The sequence below is a fragment of the Stegostoma tigrinum genome, chromosome 16, assembly GCF_030684315.1.
Source record: "Stegostoma tigrinum isolate sSteTig4 chromosome 16, sSteTig4.hap1, whole genome shotgun sequence".
NCBI classification, from domain to species: domain Eukaryota; kingdom Metazoa; phylum Chordata; class Chondrichthyes; order Orectolobiformes; family Stegostomatidae; genus Stegostoma; species Stegostoma tigrinum.
The window spans coordinates 38,559,958-38,573,991 of record NC_081369.1 but is presented as its reverse complement, the minus strand read 5'-3'; the positions used below and the strand labels follow the sequence as shown (position 1 = coordinate 38,573,991).

Below are 14,034 nucleotides of genomic sequence, written 5' to 3'. Positions count from 1 at the left end.
TAGTGTGGAGGAAGATGGTGGAATGAGAAGGTGCATGATTTTCTGATCTTTGTTTTCTCTGGACTCACTTCCAGTGCCTTTCCAAAACAAACACAAGAATACAAGGGTCAATTTGTGAAAGTGACTTGACATTTCAAGACCATTTTGACTCTTCTTCAGAGTGCTCAATATCTACTGATAAAAACAGAAATTCAAGACCATTTTGACTCTTCTTCAGAGTGCTCAATATCTACTGATAAAAACAGAAAGTGATATCGCGATTTAAGAAGAGGCAGCTTTAGTGGGGTCAGGCTGAGAGATTGGTACTGCTGTTGTCTCACAGCACTGGGAACCTGGGTTCAATCCCACCCTCTGGATCTCATGCGGAGCTTGTACGTTCTTCCCGTGTCTATGTGGTTTTCTCCCACAGCCCAAAAGTGTGCAGGTTGGCTGGACTGACCATGGTAAATGTAAGGTGAAGAGGTCAGAGCTGGAGGGCAGGTCTGGGTTGGACATTCTTCAGAAAGTTGGTGCAGCCTCGATGGACTGAATGGCCTTCTTCCACACTTAGGGATTCTGTGATTGGTTCATTGAGGGGAAAGGCGACTCCCAAACAGTTAACTCTTTTCGTTTCTCCACAGATGCTGCTGGATGAACTGAGTTTCCATCGTCTTCCGTTTACATCCTACGTTAATTTCTCAGACTTAGTCTTCTCCATTGAGTGTCAGCGGAAACAGCCAGTCTTCAAGCCCATAGAGTAGAAAATCTTTTCTAATGAAGGGTCTAGGCCCGAAACCTTAGCTTTTGTGCTCCTGAGATGCTGCTTGGCCTGCTGTGTTCATCCAGCTTCACACCTTGTTATCTTGGATTCTCCAGCATCGGCAGTTCCCATTATTCACGGTCTTCCGGCCCTTTCTCCCTCCACTTCCGGTCCCAGGGAAGTTGGCGGGCGGGGTTCCGGTGAGAGCGGCGCAGGCGCACTGGTGGTTCCGAGCCGGGAGCTGACAGGGAGAGCGAGAGCGCGCGGGGCTCAGGCTTGAGCTTGGGCCTGGTGTTGGGAGGAAGGCGCGGCAGGCAGGAGTCACCATGTCTTCCAGGAGCCTCCGGAAACTGCGCGGGGAGCGGAAACAAGAACCGCTCAATCACTTTGCCGACCAGGAGGAGGAGGAGGCGGAGGAAGAAGAAGAGAGGCCGCTGGAACCCGCCACGTCTCGAAAACGACGGAGGAACAGGGGAAATAAAGCGGCAGCTGGAAACCTGCCCCAACTGGTGAGGGCCCGCTCTGGCTGGGCTGGGGTGGGGTGGGGTGGTGGGTTGGGGCGGGGGGGAGAGGGAGGGAGGGTGGGTGTGGCGGGGAGAGGGAGGGAGGGAGGGAGGGAGGGAGGGTGTGGCGGGGAGAGGGAGGGAGGGAGGGAGGGTGTGGCGGGGAGAGGGAGGGAGGGAGGGAGGGAGGGAGGGTGTGGCGGGGAGAGGGAGGGAGGGAGGGAGGGAGGGTGTGGCGGGGGGAGGGAGGGAGGGAGGGAGGGAGGGTGGGTGTGGCGGGGAGAGGGAGGGAGGGAGGGAGGGAGGGTGGGTGTGGCGGGGAGAGGGAGGGAGGGAGGGAGGGAGGGAGGGAGGGTGTGGCGGGGGGAGGGAGGGAGGGAGGGAGGGAGGGTGGGTGTGGCGGGGAGAGGGAGGGAGGGAGGGAGGGAGGGTGGGTGTGGCGGGGAGAGGGAGGGAGGGAGGGAGGGTGGGTGGGTGTGGCGGGGAGAGGGAGGGAGGGAGGGAGGGAGGGTGGGTGTGGCGGGGAGAGGGAGGGAGGGAGGGAGGGAGGGAGGGAGGGTGGGTGTGGCGGGGAGAGGGAGGGAGGGAGGGAGGGAGGGAGGGTGGGTGTGGCGGGGAGAGGGAGGGAGGGAGGGAGGGAGGGTGGGTGTGGCGGGGAGAGGGAGGGAGGGAGGGAGGGAGGGAGGGTGGGTGTGGCGGGGAGAGGGAGGGAGGGAGGGAGGGAGGGTGGGTGGGTGTGGCGGGGAGAGGGAGGGAGGGAGGGAGGGTGGGTGGGTGTGGCGGGGAGAGGGAGGGAGGGAGGGTGGGTGGGTGTGGCGGGGAGAGGGAGGGAGGGAGGGAGGGTGGGTGGGTGTGGCGGGGAGAGGGAGGGAGGGAGGGAGGGTGGGTGGGTGTGGCGGGGAGAGGGAGGGAGGGTGGGTGGGTGGGTGTGGCGGGGAGAGGGAGGGAGGGAGGGTGGGTGGGTGGGTGTGGCGGGGAGAGGGAGGGAGGGAGGGTGGGTGTGGCGGGGAGAGGGAGGGAGGGAGGGAGGGTGGGTGGGTGGGTGTGGCGGGGAGAGGGAGGGAGGGAGGGAGGGTGGGTGGGTGGGTGTGGCGGGGAGAGGGAGGGAGGGAGGGTGGGTGTGGCGGGGAGAGGGAGGGAGGGAGGGAGGGTGGGTGTGGCGGGGAGAGGGAGGGAGGGTGGGTGTGGCGGGGAGAGGGAGGGTGGGAGGGTGGGTGTGGCGGGGAGAGGGAGGGAGGGAGGGTGGGAGGGTGGGTGTGGCGGGGAGAGGGAGGGAGGGAGGGTGGGAGGGTGGGTGTGGCGGGGAGAGGGAGGGAGGGTGGGAGGGTGGGTGTGGCGGGGAGAGGGAGGGTGGGAGGGTGGGTGTGGCGGGGAGAGGGAGGGAGGGTGGGTGTGGCGGGGAGAGGGAGGGAGGGTGGGAGGGTGGGTGTGGCGGGGAGAGGGAGGGAGGGAGGGTGGGAGGGTGGGAGTGGCGGGGAGAGGGAGGGAGGGTGGGAGTGGCGGGGAGAGGGAGGGAGGGTGGGTGTGGCGGGGAGAGGGAGGGAGGGTGGGAGGGTGGGTGTGGCGGGGAGAGGGAGGGAGGGTGGGTGTGGCGGGGAGAGGGAGGGAGGGTGGGAGGGTGGGTGTGGCGGGGAGAGGGAGGGAGGGTGGGTGTGGCGGGGAGAGGGAGGGAGGGTGGGTGTGGCGGGGAGAGGGAGGGAGGGTGGGTGTGGCGGGGAGAGGGAGGGAGGGTGGGAGGGTGGGTGTGGCGGGGAGAGGGAGGGTGGGAGGGTGGGTGTGGCGGGGAGAGGGAGGGTGGGAGGGTGGGTGTGGCGGGGAGAGGGAGGGTGGGAGGGTGGGTGTGGCGGGGGAGAGGGAGGGTGGGTGTGGCGGGGAGAGGGAGGGTGGGTGTGGCGGGGAGAGGGAGGGTGGGAGGGTGGGTGTGGCGGGGAGAGGGAGGGTGGGAGGGTGGGTGTGGCGGGGAGAGGGAGGGTGGGTGTGGCGGGGAGAGGGAGGGTGGGAGGGTGGGTGTGGCGGGGAGAGGGAGGGAGGGTGGGTGTGGCGGGGAGAGGGAGGGAGGGTGGGAGGGTGGGTGTGGCGGGGAGAGGGTGGGAGGGTGGGTGTGGCGGGGAGAGGGAGGGTGGGTGTGGCGGGGAGAGGGAGGGAGGGTGGGAGGGTGGGTGTGGCGGGGAGAGGGAGGGAGGGTGGGTGTGGCGGGGAGAGGGAGGGAGGGTGGGTGTGGCGGGGAGAGGGTGGGAGGGTGGGTGTGGCGGGGAGAGGGTGGGAGGGTGGGTGTGGCGGGGAGAGGGAGGGAGGGTGGGTGTGGCGGGGAGAGGGAGGGAGGGTGGGTGTGGCGGGGAGAGGGAGGGAGGGTGGGTGTGGCGGGGAGAGGGAGGGAGGGAGGGTGGGTGTGGCGGGGAGAGGGTGGGAGGGTGGGTGTGGCGGGGAGAGGGTGGGAGGGTGGGTGTGGCGGGGAGAGGGAGGGTGGGAGGGTGGGTGTGGCGGGGAGAGGGAGGGAGGGTGGGAGGGTGGGTGTGGCGGGGAGAGGGAGGGTGGGAGGGTGGGTGTGGCGGGGAGAGGGAGGGAGGGTGGGAGGGTGGGTGTGGCGGGGAGAGGGAGGGAGGGTGGGAGGGTGGGTGTGGCGGGGGGAGGGAGGGTGGGAGGGTGGGTGTGGCGGGGAGAGGGAGGGAGGGTGGGAGGGTGGGTGTGGCGGGGAGAGGGAGGGAGGGTGGGAGGGTGGGTGTGGCGGGGAGAGGGAGGGAGGGTGGGAGGGTGGGTGTGGCGGGGAGAGGGAGGGAGGGAGGGTGGGAGGGTGGTGTGGCGGGGAGAGGGAGGGAGGGAGGGTGGGAGGGTGGGTGTGGCGGGGAGAGGGAGGGAGGGTGGGTGTGGCGGGGAGAGGGAAGGAGGGTGGAGGGTGGGTGTGGCGGGGGGAGGGAGGGAGGGTGGGTGTGGCGGGGAGAGGGAGGGAGGGTGGGAGGGTGGGTGTGGCGGGGGGAGGGAGGAGGGTGGGTGTGGCGGGGGGAGGGTGGGAGGGTGGGTGTGGCGGGGGGAGGGAGGGAGGGTGGAGGGTGGGTGTGGCGGGGGGAGGGAGGGAGGGTGGGAGGGTGGGTGTGGCGGGGGGAGGGAGGGAGGGTGGGAGGGTGGGTGTGGCGGGGGGAGGGAGGGAGGGTGGGTGTGGCGGGGGGAGGGAGGGTGGGAGTGGCGGGGGGAGGGAGGGAGGGTGGGAGGGTGGGTGTGGCGGGGGGAGGGTGGGTGTGGCGGGGGGAGGGTGGGAGGGTGGGTGTGGCGGGGAGAGGGAGGGTGGGAGGGTGGGTGTGGCGGGGAGAGGGAGGGTGGGTGTGGCGGGGAGTGGGAGGGTGGGTGTGGCGGGGAGAGGGAGGGTGGGAGGGTGGGTGTGGCGGGGAGAGGGAGGGTGGGAGGGTGGGTGTGGCGGGGAGAGGGAGGGAGGGTGGGTGTGGCGGGGAGAGGGAGGGAGGGTGGGAGGGTGGGTGTGGCGGGGAGAGGGTGGGAGGGTGGGTGTGGCGGGGAGAGGGAGGGTGGGAGGGTGGGTGTGGCGGGGAGAGGGAGGGTGGGAGGGTGGGTGTGGCGGGGAGAGGGAGGGAGGGTGGGTGTGGCGGGGAGAGGGAGGGAGGGTGGGTGTGGCGGGGAGAGGGAGGGAGGGTGGGTGTGGCGGGGAGAGGGTGGGAGGGTGGGTGTGGCGGGGAGAGGGAGGGAGGGTGGGTGTGGCGGGGAGAGGGAGGGAGGGAGGGTGTGGCGGGGAGAGGGAGGGAGGGTGGGTGTGGCGGGGAGAGGGAGGGAGGGTGGGTGTGGCGGGGAGAGGGTGGGAGGGTGGGTGTGGCGGGGAGAGGGAGGGAGGGTGGGTGTGGCGGGGAGAGGGAGGGAGGGTGGGTGTGGCGGGGAGAGGGAGGGAGGGTGGGTGTGGCGGGGAGAGGGAGGGAGGGTGGGTGTGGCGGGGAGAGGGAGGGAGGGTGGGTGTGGCGGGGAGAGGGAGGGAGGGTGGGTGTGGCGGGGAGAGGGAGGGAGGGTGGAGGGTGGGTGTGGCGGGGAGAGGGAGGGAGGGTGGGAGGGTGGGTGTGTGGCGGGAGAGGGTGGGAGGGTGGGTGTGGCGGGGAGAGGGTGGGAGGGTGGGTGTGGCGGGGAGAGGGTGGGAGGGTGGGTGTGGCGGGGAGAGGGAGGGTGGGTGTGGCGGGGAGAGGGAGGGTGGGTGTGGCGGGGAGAGGGAGGGTGGGAGGGTGGGTGTGGCGGGGAGAGGGAGGGTGGGAGGGTGGGTGTGGCGGGGAGAGGGAGGGAGGGTGGGAGGGTGGGTGTGGCGGGGAGAGGGAGGGAGGGTGGGAGGGTGGGTGTGGCGGGGAGAGGGAGGGTGGGAGGGTGGGTGTGGCGGGGAGAGGGAGGGAGGGTGGGAGGGTGGGTGTGGCGGGGAGAGGGAGGGAGGGTGGGAGGGTGGGTGTGGCGGGGGGAGGGAGGGTGGGAGGGTGGGTGTGGCGGGGAGAGGGAGGGAGGGTGGGAGGGTGGGTGTGGCGGGGAGAGGGAGGGAGGGTGGGAGGGTGGGTGTGGCGGGGAGAGGGAGGGAGGGTGGGAGGGTGGGTGTGGCGGGGAGAGGGAGGGAGGGTGGGTGGGTGTGGCGGGGAGTGGGAGGGTGGGTGGGTGGGTGTGGCGGGGAGTGGGAGGGTGGGTGTGGCGGGGAGTGGGAGGGTGGGTGTGGCGGGGAGAGGGAGGGTGGGAGGGTGGGTGTGGCGGGGAGAGGGAGGGTGGGAGGGTGGGTGTGGCGGGGAGAGGGAGGGTGGGAGGGTGGGTGTGGCGGGGAGAGGGAGGGTGGGAGGGTGGGGCGTGGCGTGGCGTGGCGGGGAGGGTGGGTGGGCGTGGCGGGGAGGGTGGGTGTGGCGTGGCGGGGTGGGTGGGTGTGGCGTGGCGGGGTGGGTGGGTGTGGCGTGGCGGGGTGGGTGGGTGTGGCGTGGCGGGGTGGGTGGGTGTGGCGTGGCGGGGAGGGTGGGTGTGGCGTGGCGTGGCGGGGAGGGTGGGTGGGGCGTGGCGGGGAGGGTGGGTGGGCGTGGCGTGGCGGGGAGGGTGGGTGGGCGTGGCGTGGCGTGGCGGGGAGGGTGGGTGGGCGTGGCGGGGAGGGTGGGTGGGCGTGGCGTGGCGGGGAGGGTGGGTGGGCGTGGCGGGGAGGGTGGGTGGGCGTGGCGTGGCGGGGAGGGTGGGTGGGCGTGGCGGGGAGGGTGGGTGGGCGTGGCGTGGCGGGGAGGGTGGGTGGGCGTGGCGTGGCGGGGAGGGTGGGTGTGGCGTGGCGGGGAGGGTGGGTGTGGCGTGGCGGGGAGGGTGGGCGTGGCGGGGAGGGTGGGTGTGGCGTGGCGGGGCGGGGTGGGTGGGTGTGGCGTGGCGGGGCGGGGTGGGTGGGTGTGGCGGGGCGGGGTGGGTGGGCGTGGCGTGGCGGGGCGGGGTGGGTGGGCGTGGCGTGGCGGGGCGGGGTGGGTGGGCGTGGCGGGGCGGGGTGGGTGGGCGTGGCGTGGCGGGGAGGGTGGGTGGGCGTGGCGTGGCGGGGAGGGTGGGTGGGCGTGGCGTGGCGGGGAGGGTGGGTGGGTGTGGCGTGGCGGGGAGGGTGGGTGGGTTGGTGTGGCGGGGAGGGTGGGTGGGTGGGTGTGGCGGGGAGGGTGGGTGTGGCGTGGCGTGGCGGGGAGGGTGGGTGGGTGTGGCGGGGAGGGTGGGTGTGGCGTGGCGTGGCGGGGAGGGTGGGTGGGCGTGGCGGGGAGGGTGGGTGTGGCGGGGTGGGTGGGTGTGGCGTGGCGGGGTGGGTGGGTGTGGCGTGGCGGGGTGGGTGGGTGTGGCGTGGCGGGGAGGGTGGGTGTGGCGTGGCGTGGCGGGGAGGGTGGGTGGGGCGTGGCGGGGAGGGTGGGTGGGCGTGGCGTGGCGGGGAGGGTGGGTGGGCGTGGCGTGGCGTGGCGGGGAGGGTGGGCGTGGCGTGGCGTGGCGGGGAGGGTGGGTGTGGCGTGGCGGGGTGGGTGGGTGTGGCGTGGCGGGGTGGGTGGGTGTGGCGTGGCAGGGTGGGTGGGTGTGGCGTGGCGGGGAGGGTGGGTGTGGCGTGGCGTGGCGGGGAGGGTGGGTGGGGCGTGGCGGGGAGGGTGGGTGGGCGTGGCGTGGCGGGGAGGGTGGGTGGGCGTGGCGTGGCGTGGCGGGGAGGGTGGGCGTGGCGTGGCGTGGCGGGGAGGGTGGGTGGGCGTGGCGTGGCGTGGCGGGGAGGGTGGGTGGGCGTGGCGTGGCGGGGAGGGTGGGTGGGCGTGGCGGGGAGGGTGGGTGGGCGTGGCGTGGCGGGGAGGGTGGGTGGGCGTGGCGGGGTGGGTGGGTGTGGCGTGGCGGGGTGGGTGGGTGTGGCGTGGCGGGGTGGGTGGGTGTGGCGTGGCGGGGAGGGTGGGTGTGGCGTGGCGTGGCGGGGAGGGTGGGTGTGGCGTGGCGTGGCGGGGAGGGTGGGGGGGCGTGGCGGGGAGGGTGGGTGGGCGTGGCGGGGAGGGTGGGTGGGCGTGGCGTGGCGGGGAGGGTGGGCGTGGCGTGGCGGGGAGGGTGGGTGGGCGTGGCGTGGCGGGGAGGGTGGGTGGGCGTGGCGTGGCGGGGAGGGTGGGTGGGCGTGGCGGGGAGGGTGGGTGGGCGTGGCGTGGCGGGGAGGGTGGGTGGGCGTGGCGGGGAGGGTGGGTGGGCGTGGCGTGGCGGGGAGGGTGGGTGGGCGTGGCGGGGTGGGTGGGTGTGGCGTGGCGGGGTGGGTGGGTGTGGCGTGGCGGGGTGGGTGGGTGTGGCGTGGCGGGGAGGGTGGGTGTGGCGTGGCGTGGCGGGGAGGGTGGGTGGGGCGTGGCGGGGAGGGTGGGTGGGCGTGGCGTGGCGGGGAGGGTGGGTGGGCGTGGCGGGGAGGGTGGGCGTGGCGTGGCGGGGAGGGTGGGTGGGCGTGGCGTGGCGGGGAGGGTGGGTGGGCGTGGCGTGGCGGGGAGGGTGGGTGGGTGTGGCGTGGCGTGGCGGGGAGGGTGGGTGTGGCGTGGCGGGGAGGGTGGGCGTGGCGTGGCGGGGAGGGTGGGTGGGCGTGGCGTGGCGGGGAGGGTGGGTGGGCGTGGCGTGGCGGGGAGGGTGGGTGTGGCGTGGCGGGGAGGGTGGGTGTGGCGTGGCGTGGCGGGGAGGGTGGGTGGGGCGTGGCGGGGAGGGTGGGTGGGCGTGGCGTGGCGGGGAGGGTGGGTGGGCGTGGCGGGGAGGGTGGGCGTGGCGTGGCGTGGCGGGGAGGGTGGGTGGGCGTGGCGTGGCGTGGCGGGGAGGGTGGGTGGGCGTGGCGTGGCGGGGAGGGTGGGTGGGCGTGGCGGGGAGGGTGGGTGGGCGTGGCGTGGCGGGGAGGGTGGGTGGGCGTGGCGGGGTGGGTGGGTGTGGCGTGGCGGGGTGGGTGGGTGTGGCGTGGCGGGGAGGGTGGGTGTGGCGTGGCGTGGCGGGGAGGGTGGGTGTGGCGTGGCGTGGCGGGGAGGGTGGGGGGGCGTGGCGGGGAGGGTGGGTGGGCGTGGCGGGGAGGGTGGGTGGGCGTGACGTGGCGTGGCGGGGAGGGTGGGCGTGGCGTGGCGGGGAGGGTGGGTGGGCGTGGCGTGGCGGGGAGGGTGGGTGGGCGTGGCGTGGCGTGGCGGGGAGGGTGGGTGGGCGTGGCGGGGAGGGTGGGTGGGCGTGGCGTGGCGGGGAGGGTGGGTGGGCGTGGCGGGGTGGGTGGGTGTGGCGTGGCGGGGTGGGTGGGTGTGGCGTGGCGGGGAGGGTGGGTGTGGCGTGGCGTGGCGGGGAGGGTGGGTGGGGCGTGGCGGGGAGGGTGGGTTGGCGTGGCGGGGAGGGTGGGTGGGCGTGGCGTGGCGGGGAGGGTGGGTGGGCGTGGCGGGGAGGGTGGGCGTGGCGTGGCGGGGAGGGTGGGTGGGCGTGGCGTGGCGGGGAGGGTGGGTGGGTGTGGCGTGGCGTGGCGGGGAGGGTGGGTGTGGCGTGGCGGGGAGGGTGGGTGTGGCGTGGCGGGGAGGGTGGGTGGGCGTGGCGTGGCGGGGAGGGTGGGTGGGCGTGGCGTGGCGGGGAGGGTGGGTGTGGCGTGGCGGGGAGGGTGGGTGTGGCGTGGCGGGGAGGGTGGGTGTGGCGTGGCGTGGCGGGGAGGGTGGGTGGGCGTGGCGGGGAGGGTGGGTGGGGTGGCGTGGCGGGGAGGGTGGGTGGGCGTGGCGGGGAGGGTGGGTGGGGTGGCGTGGCGGGGAGGGTGGGTGGGCGTGGCGTGGCGGGGAGGGTGGGTGGGCGTGGCGTGGCGGGGAGGGTGGGTGGGCGTGGCGTGGCGGGGAGGGTGGGTGTGGCGTGGCGGGGAGGGTGGGTGTGGCGTGGCGGGGAGGGTGGGTGGGTGTGGCGTGGCGGGGAGGGTGGGTGGGTGTGGCGTGGCGGGGAGGGTGGGTGTGGCGTGGCGGGGAGGGTGGGTGGGTGTGGCGTGGCGGGGAGGGTGGGTGTGACGTGGCGGGGGAGGGTGGGTGGGTGTGGCGTGGCGGGGAGGGTGGGTGGGTGTGGCGTGGCGGGGAGGGTGGGTGGGTGTGGCGTGGCGGGGAGGGTGGGTGGGTGTGGCGTGGCGGGGAGGGTGGGTGGGTGTGGCGTGGCGGGGAGGGTGGGTGGGTGTGGCGTGGCGGGGAGGGTGGGTGGGTGTGGCGTGGCGGGGAGGGTGGGTGTGGCGTGGCGGGGTGGGTGGGTGTGGCGTGGCGGGGAGGGTGGGTGTGGCGTGGCGGGGAGGGTGGGTGGGTGTGGCGTGGCGGGGAGGGTGGGTGGGTGTGGCGTGGCGGGGAGGGGGGGTGGGTGGGTGGGTGTGGCGGGGAGGGTGGGTGGGTGGGTGTGGCGGGGAGGGGGAGTGGGTGGGTGTGGCGGGGAGGGGTGGTGGGTGGGTGGGTGTGGCGGGGAGGGGGAGTGGGTGGGTGTGGCGGGGAGGGGCATGGGTGGGTTGGTGGGTGTGGCGGGGAGGGGGGGTGGGTGGGTGTGGCGGGGAGGGGGGGTGGGTGGGAGTGGCGGGGAGGGGGGCTGGGTGGGAGTGGCTTTTTGATAGAAGACGGTGGTGGTGTACGGTTGTTTTTCAGTCTGACGTCCTCTGACCAGCCGTTTTCCACAGGGATTGGTACGAAGTCCACTTTTGGTTGTCATTTGTGTAAATGATTTGGATGACAGTACAGGAGACATGGTTAGTCAGTTTGCACATGACACCATAATTGGAGCTATAGTGGAGAGATTATTTAAGATTACAAAGAGATCTTCATCAGTTGTGGCAGTGCTGAAGAGTGGCCGATTGAGTTTAATCTGGATACATGTGAAATATTGAGTTTTGGTAAAACAAACAAGTGTAGGACTTATACAATTCATGGTAGGCTTCCAGATGGTGTTGCGGAACAGAGCTATCTCAAATAATTATTTGAAATGTGTGTCGCAGGTAGATAGAGTGGTTAAAAAGGCATTTAGTATTCTTGAGGATGTGGAAGCTTTGGAAAGGGTGCAGAGGAGATTTACTAGGATGTTGCCTGCTATGGAGGGAAGGTCTTACAAGGAAAGGCTGAGGAACTTGAGGCTGTTTTCATTAGAGAGAAGAAGGTTGAGAGGTGACTTCTTTGAAACATATCAAAGAATCAGAGGGTTAGATAGGGTGGATAGGGAGAGCCTTTTTCCTAGGATGGTGACGGCGAGCACGAGGGGGCATAGCTTTAAATTGAGGGGTGAAAGATATAGGACAGATGTCAGAGGTAGTTTCTTTACTTAGTAGTAAGGGAATGGAACACTTTGTCTGCAATGGTAGATTCGCCAACTTTAGGTACATTTAAGTCGTCATTGGATGACCATATGGACGTACATGGAATAGTGTAGGTTAGATGGGCTTGAGATCGATATGACAGGTCGGCACAACATCGAGGGCCGAAGGGCCTGTGCTGTGCTGTAATGTTGTATGTTCTATGTTTGCCTTCATTGCTCAACCTACTGACTATTGGAGGTTGGGACATCATGTTGAGATTGTGCAGGACATTTGTGAGGCCTCTTCTGGAGTGCTGTATATAATTCTGATCACCCTGTTATAGGAAGGAAATTACCAAATTGGAAACAAAAGCAAAATTGCTAGAGAAGCTCAGCAGTTCTGGCATCATCTGTTGAACTGGAACTAGTTCTGAGGAATTGTTATTGAACCTGAAACATTAATTCTGATTTCTCTCCACAGATGCTGCCAGACCTGCTGAATTTTTCCAGCATTTTCTGTTTTTGTTTCTGACTTCCAGCGTCTGCCGTTCTTTCGGTTTGTATTATTAAACTGGAGAGGATTCAGAAAAGATTTACTAGTATGTTGCTGAGAATGGAGGGTTTTGAGGGACATGGATAAGGTGAATACAAACATCTTTTCCCTAATGTGGAGGAGTTCAAAATTAGGGCCATATTTTTAATGTGAGAGGAGAAAAATTTAGAAAGGACGTGAGGGGCGACCCCTTTTTTTTAAACACTGGTTTGTATGTGTGGTGAACTGCAGAGGAAATGGTGGATGCAGGCACAGCTACAATGTTTAGAAGACATTTGGATGAGTAAATGAATGAGAGATTTGGAGGGATATGGGCCAAAGGCAGGCAGGTAGGGCTGGATTTGGGAACATGGTTGGTGTGGGCAAGTTGGACTGAAGGGTCAGTTGACATGCAGTATAACTCTTTTGTTTTCTATTTCTGTAGATAAGTGAAGTTGATGATGAATCTGATGCAACTAGTGACAAACATCTTACGGAAGTGTCAGATGATATAAACCTTAGGCTCGACTCTTCATCCGGGGGGAATGATCAAATTGAAACAATGCAGAATACAGAAAATGAAGAACGTGAAAAAGAAAATGACGAATTAGTAAATGAGTCTGACGTTTTGCAGGTAAAATTTTAGCAACTAATATTAAATTTTACAGCACTTGTATTTCACCTCCTAGACTTCGAGAAATTGTGTGGTAGAGCTTTTGTAGGGTGGCACAGTGGCCCAATGGTTAGAACTGTAGCCTCACAGCACCAGGGACCCGGGTTCATTTCCAGCCTTGGGCGACTGTCTGTGTGGAGTTTGCACATTCTCCCTGTGCCTGTATGGGTTTCCTTTGAATGCTCCGGATTCCTCCCACAGTCCAAAGATGTGCAGGCTAGGTGGATTGGCCATGCTAAATTGTCTGTAGTGTTCAGGGGTGTGTGGGTTATAGGGGGATGGGTCTGGGTGGGACGCTTCAAGGTGCAGTGTGGACTTGTTAGGCCGAAGGGCCTGTTTCCACACTGTAGGGAATCTTAAAATCTAATCAAAATATAGCTTTTAATGGAAAAATGTATTAAATGTGATTGAATTCACTCCAAAGTAGAAAAACTTTGTTTTCATTCCACTGTGCCAAGTTTAACTACAGTTTGGATGGTATGGCTCATGTATATTCTAAAAAAGGGCAATGATGTGCTCCAAAGACGAAGAGTTGTATTTAACCCAATATGTATCTTTTAAAGACATTGCTCAACTAATTATCTTTTTGAAAATGGTCAGAATGTGCCAGTAAAATGTATTTTCTTGCAGTAACAATTGACCTGAATTTACATGTTAAATTCCACTGCAGCTCAAGGATCTGGTTTTCCATGCAAAACATTTTTTTCATTATTGCACAAAAACCATGGTGGATATGCTGGAAGTTCAGTGTCCTGTCTTTCCATTGATTTTACTGTTACATAATTGCTTCAAATTCAGTTTTACTGTTTTTATTTATATATTTAAAGAGGAATGTTATTGAATTTTTCTTTGAAGATTCTTAAGAAACATTTGCTTTAATTTTCAGACAAGTTCACAAAACAAGCCCAAACGGAAGAAAAAGAAAAAGAAAAACCGCAACAGTACTACAGATGATGCCAAGGTAATGTTGAATAGTGTTTAGGCAGCTCCATTACCACACTCGGTTTTTCTAGTTATGTATTACCAAATGAAAGTGAGCAGAATGTTTGCTCACTCTGCAAACATTAAGCTGTTCAGTCGAAAGCTGTTTGAATTCAGTGTTCACCCTGAATGGATCACCTTTCTGTTCAATCTTAAAAGTGGAGTTGTCTTTAAATCTGTGTTTTTCCTTTTTACAGGAAGTTGTGACTGACGACATTGACAGCATTCTACAGGCGATTGAGACACCCAATGGTTTTCATCACCAAACACATACAGTCAGTGTGGAATCAAGACCATTGCTGTATGTTGAACATAGGTAAGAAATAAAATCATATTTTTGATCACCTAAGATTGTAATGCCTTTAGTCTTTTGGCGATTTGATAGCATAAATTTGTGTATATTGTTGGTATTTTTGTGCAAAGTTAGTTGGGTATAGGCTGTGACTAAGTGGTAGCACTCTTTTGACGGCATGAAGAAGTTGTAGGTTCGATTTCCATTCAATGTACTTAAACCCAATAGCAGTTGAGTGTGTGCAGCTTGGTCAAGGTTCTGTCTTTTATGTGATGTTCACTTGAAACCCTTTGAACTTTCCCTAGTATCCGAGTCAATATCTAACCTAATATTGCTAAAACAGGTTATCTCTGATTATCCCTTTGACTGTGGAAATTTACCTTTCCTGTTTCTGGTATTAAATGCATCTTGTAATGAAATGATCGTAAAAAGTATTTTGGAAGTCCTGAAATTGTAAAATGCATTGAACGATAAAGAGCAAGTCTGTTTATTTTTGATTTTTATCGTTGTGGCTAAAATGAGAAAGAAGAGTTTCAGAACAAGTGTTTCAATGGATTGCTGCATGTTTTGAAAAGCAAGTAACCTGAAACTTAGAGCAAGCATTGTGTA

At 64.9% G+C, this 14,034-nt stretch overlaps 1 protein-coding gene across 2 annotated transcripts in view; it reads left to right on the top strand.

The window, feature by feature from the left end:
* Positions 1–933: 933 nt before the first annotated feature.
* The window catches only part of tcf25 (transcription factor 25 (basic helix-loop-helix)), a 44,785-nt gene continuing 31,684 nt past the window's right edge, over positions 934–14,034 (top strand). Inside the window, exons 1-4 of one of the 2 annotated variants that reach the window (XM_059651718.1) lie at positions 934–1,248; positions 11,925–12,113; positions 13,039–13,113; positions 13,331–13,449. In XM_059651718.1, coding sequence (XP_059507701.1) covers positions 1,066–1,248; positions 11,925–12,113; positions 13,039–13,113; positions 13,331–13,449 — 566 coding nt within the window. In that variant the 5' untranslated portion in view covers positions 934–1,065. The remainder of the gene's footprint in view (positions 1,249–11,924; positions 12,114–13,038; positions 13,114–13,330; positions 13,450–14,034) is intronic. The other variant, XM_059651717.1, reaches the window with a different exon arrangement.